The 16598-nt window shown below is 32.8% G+C and overlaps 3 protein-coding genes across 3 annotated transcripts; 2 read left to right on the top strand and 1 right to left on the bottom strand.

Moving 5' to 3' along the window:
- The first annotated feature begins 1755 nt into the window (after window positions 1-1755).
- LOC105796357 (2,3-bisphosphoglycerate-independent phosphoglycerate mutase) lies at window positions 1756-5894 on the top strand. The gene is made up of 9 exons (XM_012626036.2): window positions 1756-2076; window positions 3072-3199; window positions 3339-3489; window positions 3578-3781; window positions 3862-4280; window positions 4369-4561; window positions 4700-4795; window positions 5091-5246; window positions 5360-5894. The coding sequence occupies exons 1-9, from the start codon at window positions 1912-1914 to the stop codon at window positions 5522-5524; spliced, it is 1677 nt and encodes a 558-aa protein (XP_012481490.1). The 5' UTR covers window positions 1756-1911; the 3' UTR covers window positions 5525-5894.
- A 1678-nt stretch (window positions 5895-7572) lies between these two features.
- Window positions 7573-8412, top strand: LOC105796358 (uncharacterized). The gene is made up of 2 exons (XM_012626037.2): window positions 7573-7742; window positions 7828-8412. The coding sequence occupies exons 1-2, from the start codon at window positions 7575-7577 to the stop codon at window positions 8410-8412; spliced, it is 753 nt and encodes a 250-aa protein (XP_012481491.1). The 5' UTR covers window positions 7573-7574.
- Window positions 8413-10120: 1708 nt separating this feature from the next.
- LOC128031978 (disease resistance protein At4g27190-like) lies at window positions 10121-16581 on the bottom strand. Its single transcript, XM_052627864.1, is given in 6 exon segments — window positions 10121-10614; window positions 11336-12280; window positions 12283-12892; window positions 12894-14812; window positions 16254-16325; window positions 16464-16581. Coding segments are annotated over 3 exon segments (3372 nt in total). The 5' UTR covers window positions 14808-14812; window positions 16254-16325; window positions 16464-16581; the 3' UTR covers window positions 10121-10614; window positions 11336-11432.
- Window positions 16582-16598: the final 17 nt, after the last annotated feature.

Raw genomic sequence — 16598 nt, 5'->3', positions numbered from 1 at the left:
TGAGCATATAGTAAGTGTTTAATAAAGCAGTGAGTACTTCGGCCCGAATTTTAGATTGTGGAAAATATTACAAGTGGGTCCCAAAATCCGTGTCCTTATTTTCCATTTTTATTCTTCATGTAAATATTGAACAGTGTAATTATAATTGGTGAAATTATGGTTTTGGTCCTTGATATTTAGTTTTTGAAGGCTCATACTTCATGCTCTCGTATTCAAACTTCAACGAGAATAAGTATATATCAAGCACACATGTCAAGCATTTATTGAACAGCATGATGCCGTTTGGTATGAATACCAAATTGAACTTTGGAACACAATTCAAATACCAAATTGAATATTAAAATAAATTTAAGTCCTAAATGATATATTAATCCTTAATAGCACTTTCACGGATTTTTCTCGGTAATTCCTCTGCTGTGGGCGTCACTTTCTGTCCTTATTCCTTTTGAACCTTGAAAAAAAGGGTTATTATTTATGTTTGTTTTGAACTTCTAGAATCTTCTATCACACACTGTGATTATTTTCTTAAAATATGATAATATTAAACTCGATATACATAAAAATAACATAATATAAAAATATAAAAATATATTATAATAATATAGTATAAATATTATATGAAATAATTAAATATAATATAATTAGTGGATGAAGTTTTGATTGAGATAATAAAATTGAAGTTCCGAGAATCATAATGTACAAAGTTTAAATAATATATTTTCGATCAATTAGAATATAATAAACGTAATAAAAACATGAAGGTTTGGATTTGAGCATTCAAGTTTAATTGTTTAAGTCTCTTTATCTGTAGTTATAATAATATATTTATATTTATAGATCTACTCTATCAAAAAAACTAAACTTATTAAACTACATAAAAATTATGTAACAAATATATTTATTAAAATTTTACATAAATAATCTATTGATGTTTTGGTTACATAATAAAATTAAAGTTAAATGTATATCATACATGGTGTTTTGGGTTTAAATTGTATATATAATGACTAATTTAGCCTTCCAACTTCACAAAAAAGTTATTTTATTCTTCTATTTAAATTTTTGCCTCTTTGTTTTAAAAATATAAAAGTATAAAATTGAATTTTTTAATTTTTTAAAAATAATTAATTATTAATGTGGCATATCGTGAGACTCGGATGTCACATCAATAAAGTTAATATACGCTAATTTTTTATTCCATTTGAGATGATTTAACAAATAATACTGAGTTTAAAAATTAAAAATAAGAAAAATTTAAATGAAGAGCTAAAATGATTTTATTTTTAAGTTGAATGACTAAATAAGTGATTATACTTTTTAGTAATTTTATAATAAATACTCGATCATCCAATAAAACAATTAAAATAAGAATAAGATTATAGATGTGTGATTGGTTGAGTTTTAACTCGATTAATATCGATATAGTTATCAATGTAAGAAGACCAGGTGAAAGCTAGAACAATTTTTTAGAGAGACCGAATAAAATTTTAATTTTTATAGTTTATATCTTTATAATTTTTAAAATATAATTTTATATTTATTAATTTAAAATTTAAAAATATTTAAAAGAACTAAATAATAATTTTTTTATTTCAAAGCACTTGTCGGCTTCTAGAAAAGACATAAATTTAAGTAAGTTGAAGCTTAAATTTTTATTTCATGAGGATGATTACGTTGCGAGAGAGATTTTTCAATAAAGAAAAAATTTATATCACGTGGTTATGCCATGCTTTGTCTCTACGCCACCAGTTTAATTTAAAAGGTCAAAATCTTTGAATCCTTTCACTATTCTCGCCGCCGTCTTCTCCTCTCGTTTTTCCATTTTTTTTCTTTCCCTTACTATATATATAACCATCATCAAACCTTCATTCAAATCTTAATTAAAATACAAACATTCGAAGCTTAACAACAATGGCGAGTTCAGGACAAGTATCGTTTAAATTAGAGGACCACCCAAAGCTTCCAAAGGGAAAACGTATCGCCGTCGTGGTCCTCGATGGTTGGGGCGAATATAAACCCGATCAATACAATTGTATCCATGTTGCTCAAACGCCCACCATGGATTCCCTCAAACAGGTCCCGCCCTTTTTCTTCTTTTAAGGTTCTATTTGTTTTTGTGATTTTAGATCTAGGATTTTCTTGGTTTTTGATTCGATAATAGTTTGTTAATGGTATTGGTTGGTTTGGATCTCGTTTCTTTATGAAAATGAAGCTTTCAATCTTGCTTTTAGAGTAGGGTTTTTTTTAGCCTGTGCTTTAATATTGGGATTTAATGAGATGACTGTTTGATTTGGTTGACTGATAATGCAGAGAATCGAACTATATATGTGGTTAAAATATGCTGTTAGTCCCTGTACTTTGACAAAATTTGAGATTAGTCCCTGTCCCTGTACTTGAAAAGTTGAAAATTTAGTCCTTTTTTTATTTATTAAAAATCTAAGCCCAGTCATTGAAATCTTAATTATTTTTTCTTAAATTTTGTCAACTAGGCTATACTCACATGACTAAGTGGACTGGGATTTTTAAATTGAAAAAATAGGAGAGTGATTTTTTAACTTTTAAAGTACAGGGACCAAATCTCAAATTCTATACAAGTAGAGGGACTAACAGCACAAATTAACCTACTTTATTTTATTTAGAAATCTCTGCCCAGTCATTAAAATCGTAATTGTTTTTTTTTTTTTTAATTTGTCGACTTGGAGTTATGATTAGGCTATACTCACATTTTAATTTGATAAATTTTGGTAGAAACTATCAATGACTATAATGATTGGACTAGGATTTTAAATTGAAAAAGTAGGACTGAATTTTAACTTTTAAAGTATAGGGACCAAATCTCAAATTTTATACAAGTAAAGGGACTAACAGAACAATTTAACCTGTATAAGTTAGTTGATTCCGGCAATTTGGGGAAAATGTGTAGATATGTTTGCTTTAAGTTATGGGAACTGTAAGTATTTTTTTTCTTCATATGGACATTATTACAATCTTTTGATTAATAAAAGGATTTACATTATACCATTCTGTTATGAGACTTATATTTTGATAGAAATTGATGTTATTGAATATAGGGTGCCCCGGACAGATGGAGATTAATCCGAGCTCATGGAAATGCTGTAGGGCTTCCGACAGAGGATGACATGGGAAACAGTGAAGTGGGTCACAATGCTCTCGGTGCAGGCCGCATTTTCGCTCAAGGGTAAGCTTATTTTCATGATTATTGCTTTATATATGTGTGTGTCTGTGATGTGTATGGATGGATGGATATGCTTGCTATCTTGATGGAAATTTAACCGTGCTGCAAGTGTTCTAACGTGTTAAGTCATTTTTAACCGTAGGGCTAAGCTTGTTGATCTTGCTCTTGCCTCGGGGAAGATCTATGATGGTGAAGGATTTAAGTATATAAGTGAATCTTTTGAGAAGGGTACCCTTCACTTGATCGGATTACTTAGCGATGGAGGTGTTCACTCCCGTCTCGATCAATTGCAGGTAATTTTCGGTGATTCTTGGTTTCTTTAATGAATTCATTTCCTTTCTTTAAGTTTAATTAGTTGTTTTTTAAAATCTTTTTGTGCAGTTGTTGCTGAAGGGAGCTAGTGAGCGTGGTGCTAAAAGAATCCGTGTTCATGTTCTCACTGATGGTCGTGATGTTTTGGATGGTTCGAGTGTAGGCTTTGTGGAGACTCTGGAGAATGACCTTGCAAAGTTACGTGAAAAAGGTGTAGATGCCCGCATCGCATCTGGTGGTGGCCGTATGTATGTCACAATGGACCGTTATGAGGTGAGAAATCATTGTCAAAGATCTAAAAGATTCGTTTGAATTGATTAAGAAGCTAACTTTTGTGACTGGATTTTTCGTAGAATGATTGGGATGTTGTTAAAAGAGGATGGGACGCTCAAGTTCTCGGTGAAGCCCCACACAAGTTTAAGAATGCCGTTGAAGCTGTAAAGAAACTGAGAGAAAATGCCAATGACCAGTATTTACCTCCCTTTGTCATTGTTGATGATAACAACAAGGCTGTGGGTCCGATAGTAGATGGTGATGCTGTTGTTACCATTAACTTCCGAGCAGATCGAATGGTTATGCTTGCTAAGGCACTTGAATATCAAGATTTCAACAAATTTGATCGTGTACGGGTCCCTAAAATCCGTTATGCTGGAATGCTTCAGTATGATGGCGAGTTGAAGCTTCCGAGCCGCTACCTTGTTTCTCCTCCAGAGATTGATAGAACATCGGGTGAATATTTGGTGCATAATGGTGTCCGTACTTTTGCCTGCAGGTGCATTTTAGGACAACTCATTATAATCCGTACCTCCCATTTCCTTGAAATATTCAATATGTTAAATGCTTTGTTTGTTTATCTGCAGTGAGACTGTCAAATTTGGCCATGTCACTTTCTTCTGGAATGGGAATCGCTCCGGGTATTTCAATCCTCAAATGGAAGAATATGTGGAAATCCCGAGCGATGTTGGCATTACGTTCAATGTTCAACCTAAGATGAAGGCATTGGAGATCGGTGAAAAGGCTAGGGATGCTATTCTGAGTGGGAAATTTGACCAGGTGATTATTAATGGAGTAAAATTCAAGAACTGACAATTCACCAACTTAATCTATTAAAACCGATTGTTCTAACTGAAACCAAAACCGAACTGGCTGACCTTTACTCAGCCCATGCTGAATGGCTTTTTTGTTGTTTAGGTACGTGTGAACATACCAAATGGTGACATGGTGGGTCATACCGGAGATATCGAGGCTACGGTTGTGGCATGCAAGGCTGCCGATGAAGCTGTCGAGGTACAATGGCTCGAGTTCATTCTTTAATTGTTACTTCAAAAATTTCTAATGATTTTACAGCATTTTAATGAATTGTAATCAGTCGTGTTTCACACTAGTTATTCATATGATGCTGACGGGATATTTTTCATCGGAAATCAATATTACTTGTTCTTCGTATTATGAATGTATCATCCATTTTTTACATTTATACTGAAGTCGTTCTATTCTTGAGTTGTATTTTCATATCCGATAATGTTCTAAAGCATACATTGTCTTGTAAGAAGGCTTTTCTTGATCATATTGCTTGGTGCAGATGATCCTCGATGCGATAGAGCAAGTTGGCGGAATATACATTGTGACTGCAGACCACGGTAACGCCGAGGACATGGTGAAGAGAAATAAATCCGGGGAACCTCTTCTCGACAAGAATGGAGATCTCCAGATACTCACCTCCCACACTTGTCAACCTGTAAGTTTCCAATATCTTAAATCTTTTTGCACCAAAGACCAATGAATGGTCGCATTATCGAAATCTATATTAGGTTCTGAATATGTGATGTATATTATCGATGTTTCGATTAGGTGCCTATTGCGATCGGAGGTCCAGGATTGGCACCTGGTGTTAGATTCCGGAGCGATGTTCCGAATGGTGGACTTGCAAACGTGGCTGCAACCGTCATGAATCTCCATGGTTTCGTAGCTCCGAATGACTACGAGACAACACTCATCGAAGTGGCTGACAACTAGGCTCGCTGATAGAACATTGCCTCGATTTTTATATATTTGCTCTGTTCCTATACCCAAACATTAATTTAGAATAAGGTTCAAAATGTTATATTTTTGTTCTTTTTTTGGCCAAAAAACGTTATATTTTTGTTAGACAATTGTGGTTGAAGTGTTTTTCCAGGAAAACTTTGGGCTTCATTGCCCCTTTTTCTTTAAATTTGACCTCATAATTTTCCCTTTTAATGGGGCCATTTTCTGATGTTTGCTGAGGGTCGGCCTTGATCGGTTCGTAGACAATGTTATTGTAATGTAATGCTTTGCAGACACTGCGTGTATTGAGTTTTTTCCCCAACTATAATTCTATGAAATTAAAAGTATTTTATTATCTTTATTACATTATTTTCATGTTTATAAATAAAAATTGTTTTCCTTAACATATAAATATTTTAAAACCTTCATTTACATTTACATTTTAGCTCTCAAAATGGGAAATTTATAGTTTACTACAATTGATCACTCTTCAAGTAAAATTTCTGGTTTCACCCTAAAATTATACTCATCAATACATCAAATGTAAATTCGTATATATAGATATTGTGTATCATAAAAGAATTGTAAATATAAGTATTGTATATCATATGTATTGGTTTGTCGTACATTTGTGACGTTTTAAAGTTGTTTCATGAAAAAAATTGAACTTTGAAAGAGAAGGAAAATGAGAGCTTTCAATTTTAACAGCCCAATGACTTAAATGAAAACTTTCAAATTGTTCAATAACCAATTTTGTAACATTTTGAAGTTGAATAACCAAAATGTAAACTTACTAATAGTTTAGTGATATTAGGTGTAGTTTACAATTGTGACATAAATTGCTAACTTTGGGTCGATAAACAATTGTTGCCAGATTTAGCCTTCACTTTTATCGGCAATGATTAAATTCGAACTGTTTAATGAATTTTAAACAATCTATTTCAGAAGACGTGAATTTTTTAAATATATTTTTCTTGGTGAATTATAAGAGAGCAAAACTCTTACAACAACGTGACTAGTGCAACTCGAACTCAAATCGCATCTAAAATGATGAACACCCTAGCCACCAAATCAACATAAATTTTTTTTTCATTTGGGCTTCTCAAAATGGTAAATTATAGTTCAACCCTCTTAAAAATTGTAAAAAAAGTGAAGTTAAAATAATAATAAGATTATATTTCGACCATTCCTCAATTTTATAATTTAATTTTGGCTCTCTCTGAAAAATCTTGACATCACTCTTAAAATTATACATGTGAATACATCAAATATAAATTGTATATATAAATATTGTGTATCATAAAATAATTTTAAAATAATATATATTACAAGCGTAATGACAACTTTAATTGTTAATATTTATATCTTTTATCAAATTGACTTTTATTCCTTTTTTCTAAAGCTAAATTTAGCTCTGGCCCTTTAAAAAGAGTCGAATTAAATTTTTTTTAACGAAAATATTGACTAAAACGTTAATTCTTGGACATGGCAACTTGTATGACAATTCGTGTGCATTTTATACTAACTCTTTTGAATTTTATACTTTTTATTTTTATAATTTTAAAATTATTTGTTGACGTGACATATAAGTCAAATAATATTATATGAGCATAAAATAAACGTGGACTATCAAGCGGGTTGCAACACCAATATCATCATAAAAACATTTTAATAAACATTTCCGTTAAAAAATCAATTTGACTCCTTTTTAAAAATAAAAACTAAATTGATAAAAAAATATAAACTCGAGGACTAAATTAATATTTCATTTAATTTAGAAATAAATATTAATATTTCTTTTTATATTTGATACCACTCTTAAATTAGAAACAATTTCCATTTAAAACCCATTTCAACTCATTTTCTTAGAAACAAAAATTTTATTTATAATTTAAATCTTTTTTATCAAAATAAAAGAAAAAAATTTGACACATTATTTTTCAATTATTATTTCCTTTCATTAAGGAAATAATATAATTAAAAAAATTGTTGTTTGCTTAAAAAAAAAAGAAAAAAAAAATCTTCTTCTTCATCAATAATTATGGCTATGGAGATTAGATATCTTGATTGTATATTAGTTCCAATTGGTCTTTTAATAATGACTGTTTATCATCTATGGCTTCTTCATCGTGTTATCAAATACCCTATCAAAACTATCATCGGCATTAATGCAATTAGTCGCCGATTCTGGGTTCATTGCATGATGGAGGTTCGAACTTCGAAGCTGTTCTTCATCATTAATTCGATATATTTTTTTTGAATTAATTTGAAATTAAATCCTCGTTTTTTCACAGGATGTACAGGGCAACGGTGTCTTAGCAGTTCAAACGTTACGTAACAACATAATGGCATCAACGGTATTAGCCTCGACGGCGATAACGTTAAGTTCGCTCATCGCGTTGTTAATGACGAGTAACGCCGGCGAGAAATCGGCGATCGATGTCGGAGATTTAAGTCACCGGGTTTTTTCGATCAAGTATTTTGCTATGTTACTTTGTTTTATGGTGGTCTTCTTATTGAATATACAGTCTATAAGGTATTATAGCCATGCGAGTATACTTGTTTGTATACCGCCGAAGAAGAAGAGTACGGAGAACCAGTTCCGCCACTGTCTTACGGCGGATTACGTGGCGACGATTGTGAACCGTGGAAGTTATTTTTGGTCGTTGGGATTACGTGGCTTTTATTTCTCTTTGCCTCTTTTTTTGTGGATATTTGGACCAATTCCTATGATTTTGTGTTGTTTGGTCCTGGTCTTTTTGCTTTATTTTCTGGATAATAATGTTGAATTTGGTTCGCCGGTTGTGGAAATTTCCGACGATAATCACGGTGGTTCTGAGGATGATACCGAGGTTGGTGTTGTTTACCCCATCGGTTAAATTATGTTGTTAGTCCCTATACTTATTTAAAATTTAAAATTTAGTTCATATACTTTTTCAATTTAAAAATTATAGTCCGACCATCATCATTGTCGGTAGTTTCTATTAAAATTTACCAACTTATCATATTTATTTCCTGTTAATCATATACCAAATGGACAAATTCTAACAGAAAATACTTACGATTTTAATGATTAAACTAAGATTTTAAATAAAAAAGGACTTAACTTTTAATTTTTCAAATACAAAAGCTAGATTTTAATTTTCATTATAGTATAGAAACTAACAACATATTTTAACCAAATATATATACACATTCAGTCAGGAATTTATTATATAATCCATAAATTTTATTATAGTATAGATGAATTATTTTTTTATTAAAGGGTTTTAGGTTTAAATATGAAAGAGATATTTGTATTTTAATTTTAATTTTTATTTTTAATTCTAAATTTTAAGTTATTAGTCTATTTAATAAATGTGGAAATTATAGATAAGGTAGAATGATTCATTTTGCACTTAATATTAATAGTTTTATCAATTTAACCCTTTCTTTTTAGAATTCAAAATACATAATAAAAACTATTTTAAAAGGTACATAAAAATTAAAAAATAGCTGTTCATATTTTCAAAAAAATTCTTTAAGAAATTTAAAACTTATTTTTGGATTTTTTAATAATTAAAATGTCAATGTGAGTAACAACAAATTTGAATATATTTTAATTTTTTTTCATGCTAATTAATAATAATAGAAATTTTATTACAAGTATGTGCGTGAAAACTACATATGTAAAATATATGTATGCTTTTAAAAATAATATAAAATAAATAATAAAGTGTATGGTTTGAAATTAATAATAACAGAACATACAATATGTACAAAAATAAAATTGGATTATAAAGATTATCGTATAGAATGATAACCAGGTTTAGGTGGATGGCAAAATTTAATATTTTTGATGTTTTGAGTTTAAATAGCATTATTTGCATATTATCTTAATTTAAAGTTGTTTTTTAAATTAATTTTATATAAATATATGAAAATTCAGAAATATCCTATAACAATATAAATTAATTATTTAAAATGAGTTTTTAATAATTTTATTGGTGTTGAGTTAATTCGTGACAGTAATTAAGTGCATATTTAAATTTTGAACCAAAATTTTTAAAAATAATTTTAAAAAACAATGTTAAACTAACATTGTAATCACAAAATCTCATAGATGCAATTCAAAGAGGTGGATTTTCTCTTCCCAGACGTGAAACCTTAGGATGAACCATCTGCTAGTGTCTATGGGCCACGATGCGCTTTGTAAGACTCGTCCCAACCTCGTGACATTAGAATCTAACAATAATGCACATGCAAATACCTACAGAAAAGAAGGAAAGCCTTCGACTTTCGTTAAGTTCTTGATTAGTAGTCATATATATAATTATATATATTATAGTTTAGGTTAAATTACTTATGCTTGTATTATAAAGACTAAATTAAATTAATCTCTTTATTATTAAATAAATTAAATTAATCTTTTATTATTAAAAATAAAAATAAATTCAAATTATAACAGAGTTATTATTTTCTATATATTATTGTCTCAATATAGCAATCAAATTTAATCGTATTTAAATGTGTAATATTTTTCAATTTACAGTTTATTCAACACTAAATTAATTTTTTTTAAATATTAAACAACCCCATTTTAAAGAATTGAACAAAAGCATGTTCCTTGTATTAAGTTAATTCAAAATGACAACAAATTATATACATGGAAGGCAAAATAATCAGAGAAAGTTCCTAATATAACAAGATCTTTAAACCATAAATTCAGGGCTTCAACATGTCTAGATTGTAAGGGGAACAAAAGATACAAGTTCTTGACCGATACCTTTCCAGAATTCCGATAAATCGACTGTCGACGGATGCAAGTGTTGTTAGTGATGCTGCCATGCTTCCTCTAACACATTACGGGGAATCCATGAGGGAATTGGGAAGGAAGCAGTACTTTTATCTACAATGGTAGTTCCGTTTTCCGGAAATTGTTCCGGAAAAGGCTATTCTAATTGTTTGCATTCGCTATACCAATAGCACTGGTTGTCAATGGACAGCCATTTCCGCCTGTCTCTTTGTTTGCCAGTGTGAGGAGCTGATTTGCTGCCGGAAACTTTGTAGAGAAGGAATTTCAAAGCTCCCCAAGGAGTGCCCTAAGAAAAGTGAATTATCAATAATCTTGATTGGAAAGTTATGCATGGAAAAATAAAACAAAGTAGCAAATAAGGCATGCTAAACCATAAAACATTCAACCAACCACAATTTAGATGAAAATAATTGAATAAAAGTACCATGAAGACCCCTATACTAGAAATCGAATTGTATTTTACCCCTCTACTCAAAAATGGACAAATTAATCTTTATACATTAGACTAAAAAGCAAGCTAGTCATTTCGGTTAAAAATTTCATCAATTTGTACGGTTAAAATCTGATGTGGTTGACAGAATAATCAGACAATGACATGACGTGTCACGTGTATCTCATGCTGACATACAATGACCAATTTTTAATAGAAAATGAATGAAATTTTTAATAGAAAGACCAGTTTACCCTTTAACCTAATATACAAAAACTAATTTATCCGTTTTTAAGTAGAGGGGCAAAATGCAGTCCACCTCCTAATAGAGGAGCTTTCATGTTACTTTTTACCAAAGAATTGACCAAATAATTACCTTTTTACTATTTGTCGATGTTAAGAGGAACTCAATTTTTGCAAAAATGTGCCGGACATGGATACTATAGGAAAATTGAAGAAGAAATAACGAGGTACTCACTGCTAAGTGATATTCACCTACTATATAAGCATGCTTGAATTTCAAATAAATATAAATACTTCATAATCCTGGAAAAGAAAAAGGAAAAGGAGACAATACCTCTTCAGCCTTGATTTATTTTCTGCTGGTAAAAATTCTTGATTCTTACACATCATTGACTCAAGCGATGAAAATAGCGTCAATTGATACTATCTCCTCATATATCATCCTCAGAAACTAGAGTAAACAAGTCGTTGAAATGTATGCTTAGAGAAGGTTCTTTCCACTCTAATGAATCCCACCAATCCTTCTCACCTTTAATCCCCTTCAGTGTGTGTTTCGACTTGGAATCTAAATTGATTTTCTTGAAATTAGGGCAGTTGTATACACTGATATATTCGAATGAGGGCCAAACACCTTCTCGAATGGTTTCTAATGCAGGAAGGTAGTGAAGAGTTAATCTTTTGAAACTGGAATCCGACATGTGACTCAAATCAGTGGTCATATCATCGTCAAGTATGATCTTCTCGATTGCTGTACAATCATCGACTATCAACTCCTCTAGCTTCGAGAAGAAACGAAGCATGGAGCTTTTCAAGACATATTTCAACTTTGGACATGCGTGCACATACAAGATCCGTAGCATGGCGAAGCTTCCTTCAGGAAGAAGGTTGTCGCAGATGTATTCCAAATTCCACAAATAGTGAAGATTCAAGTGCTCTAGGCATGGAAATACAACCTCGGTAAATTCCCTATCGTCCAAAACAGCTTTAACTGTGGGACACTCACTTACTATGCAGTGTTTCAACTTATTCATGTTGGCAATCCCGAACTTCGATATGCTGATTACGTCCAGGTGATGATCTAAATAAAAAGCTGAGCAATATGCTAGTACTTTGACGATTGCATCAGGTATCTTCTCACCGTTAACAAATCTCAAGCGTTGGCTTGTTCGATTATAATCAAGCTCCACATATTGTGGAACTCGAGAGACAATACGCTTGATGTCATGGCCAACCACAAAATTATACTCAGTTAAGCATTGATCAATCCAGGCTGCACTATTTGAAGGAACAGTTCAAGAAGCTCTACTTCCGGGAAATAAAAAGACAGAGAAGTTAGCCCCGTCAATTTACTTACCTCGTAAATGATGGATTCGACACATTTGTCCCACCGCTCATCTCCCGGGCACACTCTAATCCCTAGTGATTGCAATGCACATAGCCTCGATATTATCCCACTAGAAATCAAGCCTTGTGGCAATTTAAGATGCTCCCTTCGGTTGATAGATCCATAGAAGCATATATCAAAGTATGTCAAAGACGATAGTTCACCGATCTCATCAGGTAATAAGTTTATCTCAGTGCCTCTAAGATCAAGTACTTGAAGAAGTTTGAGGGATCCAATATCAGAGGGAAGCATAGAAAGGCGTTCACAATGACGAAGGATGAGAGTTTCCAGGCTTACAAGTTTTGAAATTGTTCTTGGCAGAGACTTTATTCGGGTATTTGACAAGTTTAGCACTTTCAAACAAGGCATGCAGTCAAAAAAGGACACGGGTATCACTCTGAGCCTGAAATTTCTTTGAAGAAACAGTGTCAAAAGTCCAGGGCAACCTGGGCTCTCAGGTAAAGAGGACAAATTATTGTCCATCAAAAAGATCATACTAGACTTTCCCCCATTCCTCTACTGAAGGTGGTTGGGTCAATCTTGAACCGCCTCTCAATATGAATTGACAACCATCAGGAATAAACAATCTATTGTTCTCATGGCTTTCATGTAGTACGAGTGATGAATGGTTTTCTCGGCTCACTGGTTTTGAGTAAGCTCTTAACAGAAATTGACTGCCTTTTTCCTGCAACAAGATGGCCAATGCCAAGTCTCTTATCATATCATGCATTATGATGGAAGAATTGGAAGTAGTTTCTAACAAAAAGGCACGTATGAGAACAGTAATTATCTCATGGCTCCTCTTATATGCATCAGCCGTATTCCCAGCAATCAAACCTTCTTCGATACAATATGTAACAAATTCAGAAATATTAACCTCTTGATCTTCGGGAAATAAAGCACAATGAAGGAAGCAACTCTGTATGTCATGAACCTGCAATCGGTCAAAACTGAATTTTAACAATTGGATGATGTCATTTCGGCTTCTTAGATCTCCACAAGGCCCTGAAAATTGCTTGAATGCTTGTTCCCATGCAAAGACATCTTCTTCCTCAAACAGAGCTCTTCCAGTGACAATAACCAGCAGAGGCAGACCTCCACACCTCTCAGCGATAACTCGAGCAAAGGGCAGGATACCTGGCTTGTTGACAACTCTACCTACTTGTTCACAGAACAGCTTCCATGCTTCTTCATTAGAAAGAGTTCCAACTTCGATCATATTTATGAAACGCATGTTATCACAAACCTCCAAATTCCTAGTTGCCAGTATTATCGCACTGCCATTTTCCGAGCTAGGATTAGGAATACCAACTGCTTCTAAATCTATACTCTCCCAGACATCATCTCTTTTGGGAGAGATGAATGCTCCCACTTCAATAGGAGGTTCAACTGACTGGTCGACAGTTTTTAGTGATTCAGGAATTTGACTTGCTGCTGGTAAACTAGTCTCAGATTCTGTTTCATGACTGGAGGAAATTTCTTCAATTTCATTAAGCGCGGTCTTAGAAATTTCAGGTCGCTGAGATGGTTTCGTTTCTTCTTCTGCTTCTTCTTCTTCAAAAGAAATAAGTTTGGTTTCTTGTTCAGCAGTTGGCAAGATGTTGGTCTGTGAAGATGATACCTCCTCAGGCTTTGTCTTGAGGTCTACACCATCTGATGGCAACGAAGAGCTTGTAATCAATGAAGATTCTGACCAAAAAGCACCTGAATTACCAGATAAAGGAGCTTCCATGTCAATCATTGATCCAACTGCTGTAGTTGATCCATCTTTGGTCTCCACCTGAGGTAAGGAGAAAAATGATCCCTTTTTTTTGGTCATATTTCTTGGCTTCTGATCTCCCTCAGCTTTTCTTGATGATGATAGCAATTTCATACCATCTTTAATAAGCAGTATCTCTTTCCCCTTTTCAACTTCCTTCCCCATAGCACGAGATCTTGCAGCTTCTAGATATGTGTCGACGGGATCTTCAGTTTTGCTCCTCAAGTAAGCATTTGAAGTTCTTTCAGCAAGCCCAAAGCTCTTGCCCTCAATCATTGAAGAACTCCTTGTTCTAGTTTCCCTTTGCAACGGAGAACTCTCCAAGAGACGAGTGATTTCATCAAGCACATTCATCAAATCAGCATGTGGTTGTTTCTTTGAAAATCTCAAGTTATCCGAAATCTTCTCATGAAACTGCAGTAATTCTTTTGCATTAGCTTCAAACTTTCTCAACTTGATCAGCCATTCTCGACATTCTTTTGTTCGCTTTGTCCCAACCATTAATTCTTTGATCATTTCTTCCTTCACTGAATCTCGTAGATCAAACAGATATTCGGTCTTTGGTCTAAGTGACGGATAAATCTTTTTCCGGCGTTTTGCACCTGTGATTTTCTTACACCAGGAAACCACATGTGAAAAACCGGTATCCTGCCTAAAATCCATCTCACCTGCAGAAAATAAACCACCAAATTAACACCATATAAAGCCATCAACTCTAGTATCAAGCAAAAAGCTGAAATAATTTGTAACTACTCTCACAGGGCTTGTTTCGTTTCAATAAAATGTTCAATTTTCTCTACCTAGGATTCATTACATTAAACTGCGATTAATATAAACCATAAAGTACTATTTTGAAGTTTATTAGGGGATACAAGTTTAAAAACCATTATTTCTAGTTTTATAGAAGAAGATCAGAAACTTTCCAGATAAACAAGATTTAAAAGGTTCATCATTCGGTAAAAAAAGGCAGTCTCAACAAAAAAGATTTACAAAAGAAGATTTCTCCCAAAGGAGTCGGAAATCCTCAACAAAAAAGCCAGCCTCAAGCACTCAAGCTCTTGCCAAAGTTGAGAGCATTTCGTTGAAACAGACCATGTGTGGTGCACATGATCACCTACCAAGGAAATGTAAGAATTTATGGACAATTATGCTACCACTTGGGCTAGGTAGGTTGGGCATTCATCAGAGTCATACTCATTGAGAGGTCAGTCGGCTCCCGGCAGATAACACCTCGAAGATTTTTCGGTCTCACCTCAACAAAAATTCAATCACTAATGTAAATATTGCTAAGTTCAAGTCTCAAATATGCCAAACTCAAGGCCAAAGATCAAGGGATTATTATATTAACCCTTTTTATAGAATTTAGTTTTGTAATATTTTATGATTTATAGTATATATTAATTTAATTTTGCAAAAATTAATATAACACACATATATATTAGTCATGTTACCATCCCTATAAACATAGAGTTGAAGTAGCATATCATATTCTAAAATAAAAATAAAAATAAACACAGGATAACAGTACTAACTAAAATTTAAAGAATGAAATTATCCAAAATTTGAAACTTTTTTTCATTTACATATAAATTAAATCAGGAAGAAACATATATATTCACCAACAGTGAAAATTAAGGAAAGATCTTCCCAATTAATAATAGAGATCTTTAAAGGAAAGATCTCTGAATGCATAACTGAATGAAGCACTCAAGCTCTTGCCAAAGTCGAGAGCGTTTCGTTGAAACAAGACCATGTGTGATGCACACGATCACCTACCAAGGAACTGTAAGAATTTATGGGCAATTATGCTACCACTTGGGCTAGGTAGGTTGGGCTTTCATCAGAGTCATACTCATTGAGAGGTCAGCCGGCTCCCAGCAGATGACACCTTGAAGATTTTTCGGTCTCACCTCAACAAAAATCAATTATTTACATTAATTTTTTGGCTCAAGTGGCTCCATTGTTATTACAACATATAACGTGGATTCAAGCACATTTTCCTCTCATTCAGGGTTAGAGATTATGGATAAAGTAGTTATCTCATTAACATAAAAAATTCAATAATTTACCAGAGGGATGCAATCAAATTATCTTCCTTGAATTACTGACCGAGAAAAGCTTCAAACAAATCTGATTTTCCACGAAGACTAGGCCGAGGCAAGAATCCCTCTGGAAAAAAGTCTAAAAAAAATATATCGAAACCAAAGTCAAATATAAGTGAAACTAAACGAATTTAATTTGATTTCAACAATTCAAAAATGAAAAAAAAAAGGGTAGGGGGGAGAGGAAATGATAGATATGGAAAAAGGCAGAACTAACCGTAAAATTTCAGCTCAAGCCATAAACAACCGCCGGCCGCTGCAATCAGCGAAGTTGGTGAAAACCAGAGCCAACTAAAGGGCTAAAATTTCAAAAGCGTAATTTTGTAGCTTCCGACACGAATAATTGAACTGA

The sequence above is a fragment of the Gossypium raimondii genome, chromosome 3 (assembly GCF_025698545.1).
Source record: "Gossypium raimondii isolate GPD5lz chromosome 3, ASM2569854v1, whole genome shotgun sequence".
Lineage (NCBI taxonomy): Eukaryota > Viridiplantae > Streptophyta > Magnoliopsida > Malvales > Malvaceae > Gossypium > Gossypium raimondii.
The sequence above is the reverse complement of the archived record's forward strand: the minus strand, read 5'-3'. Positions and strand labels throughout refer to the sequence as shown.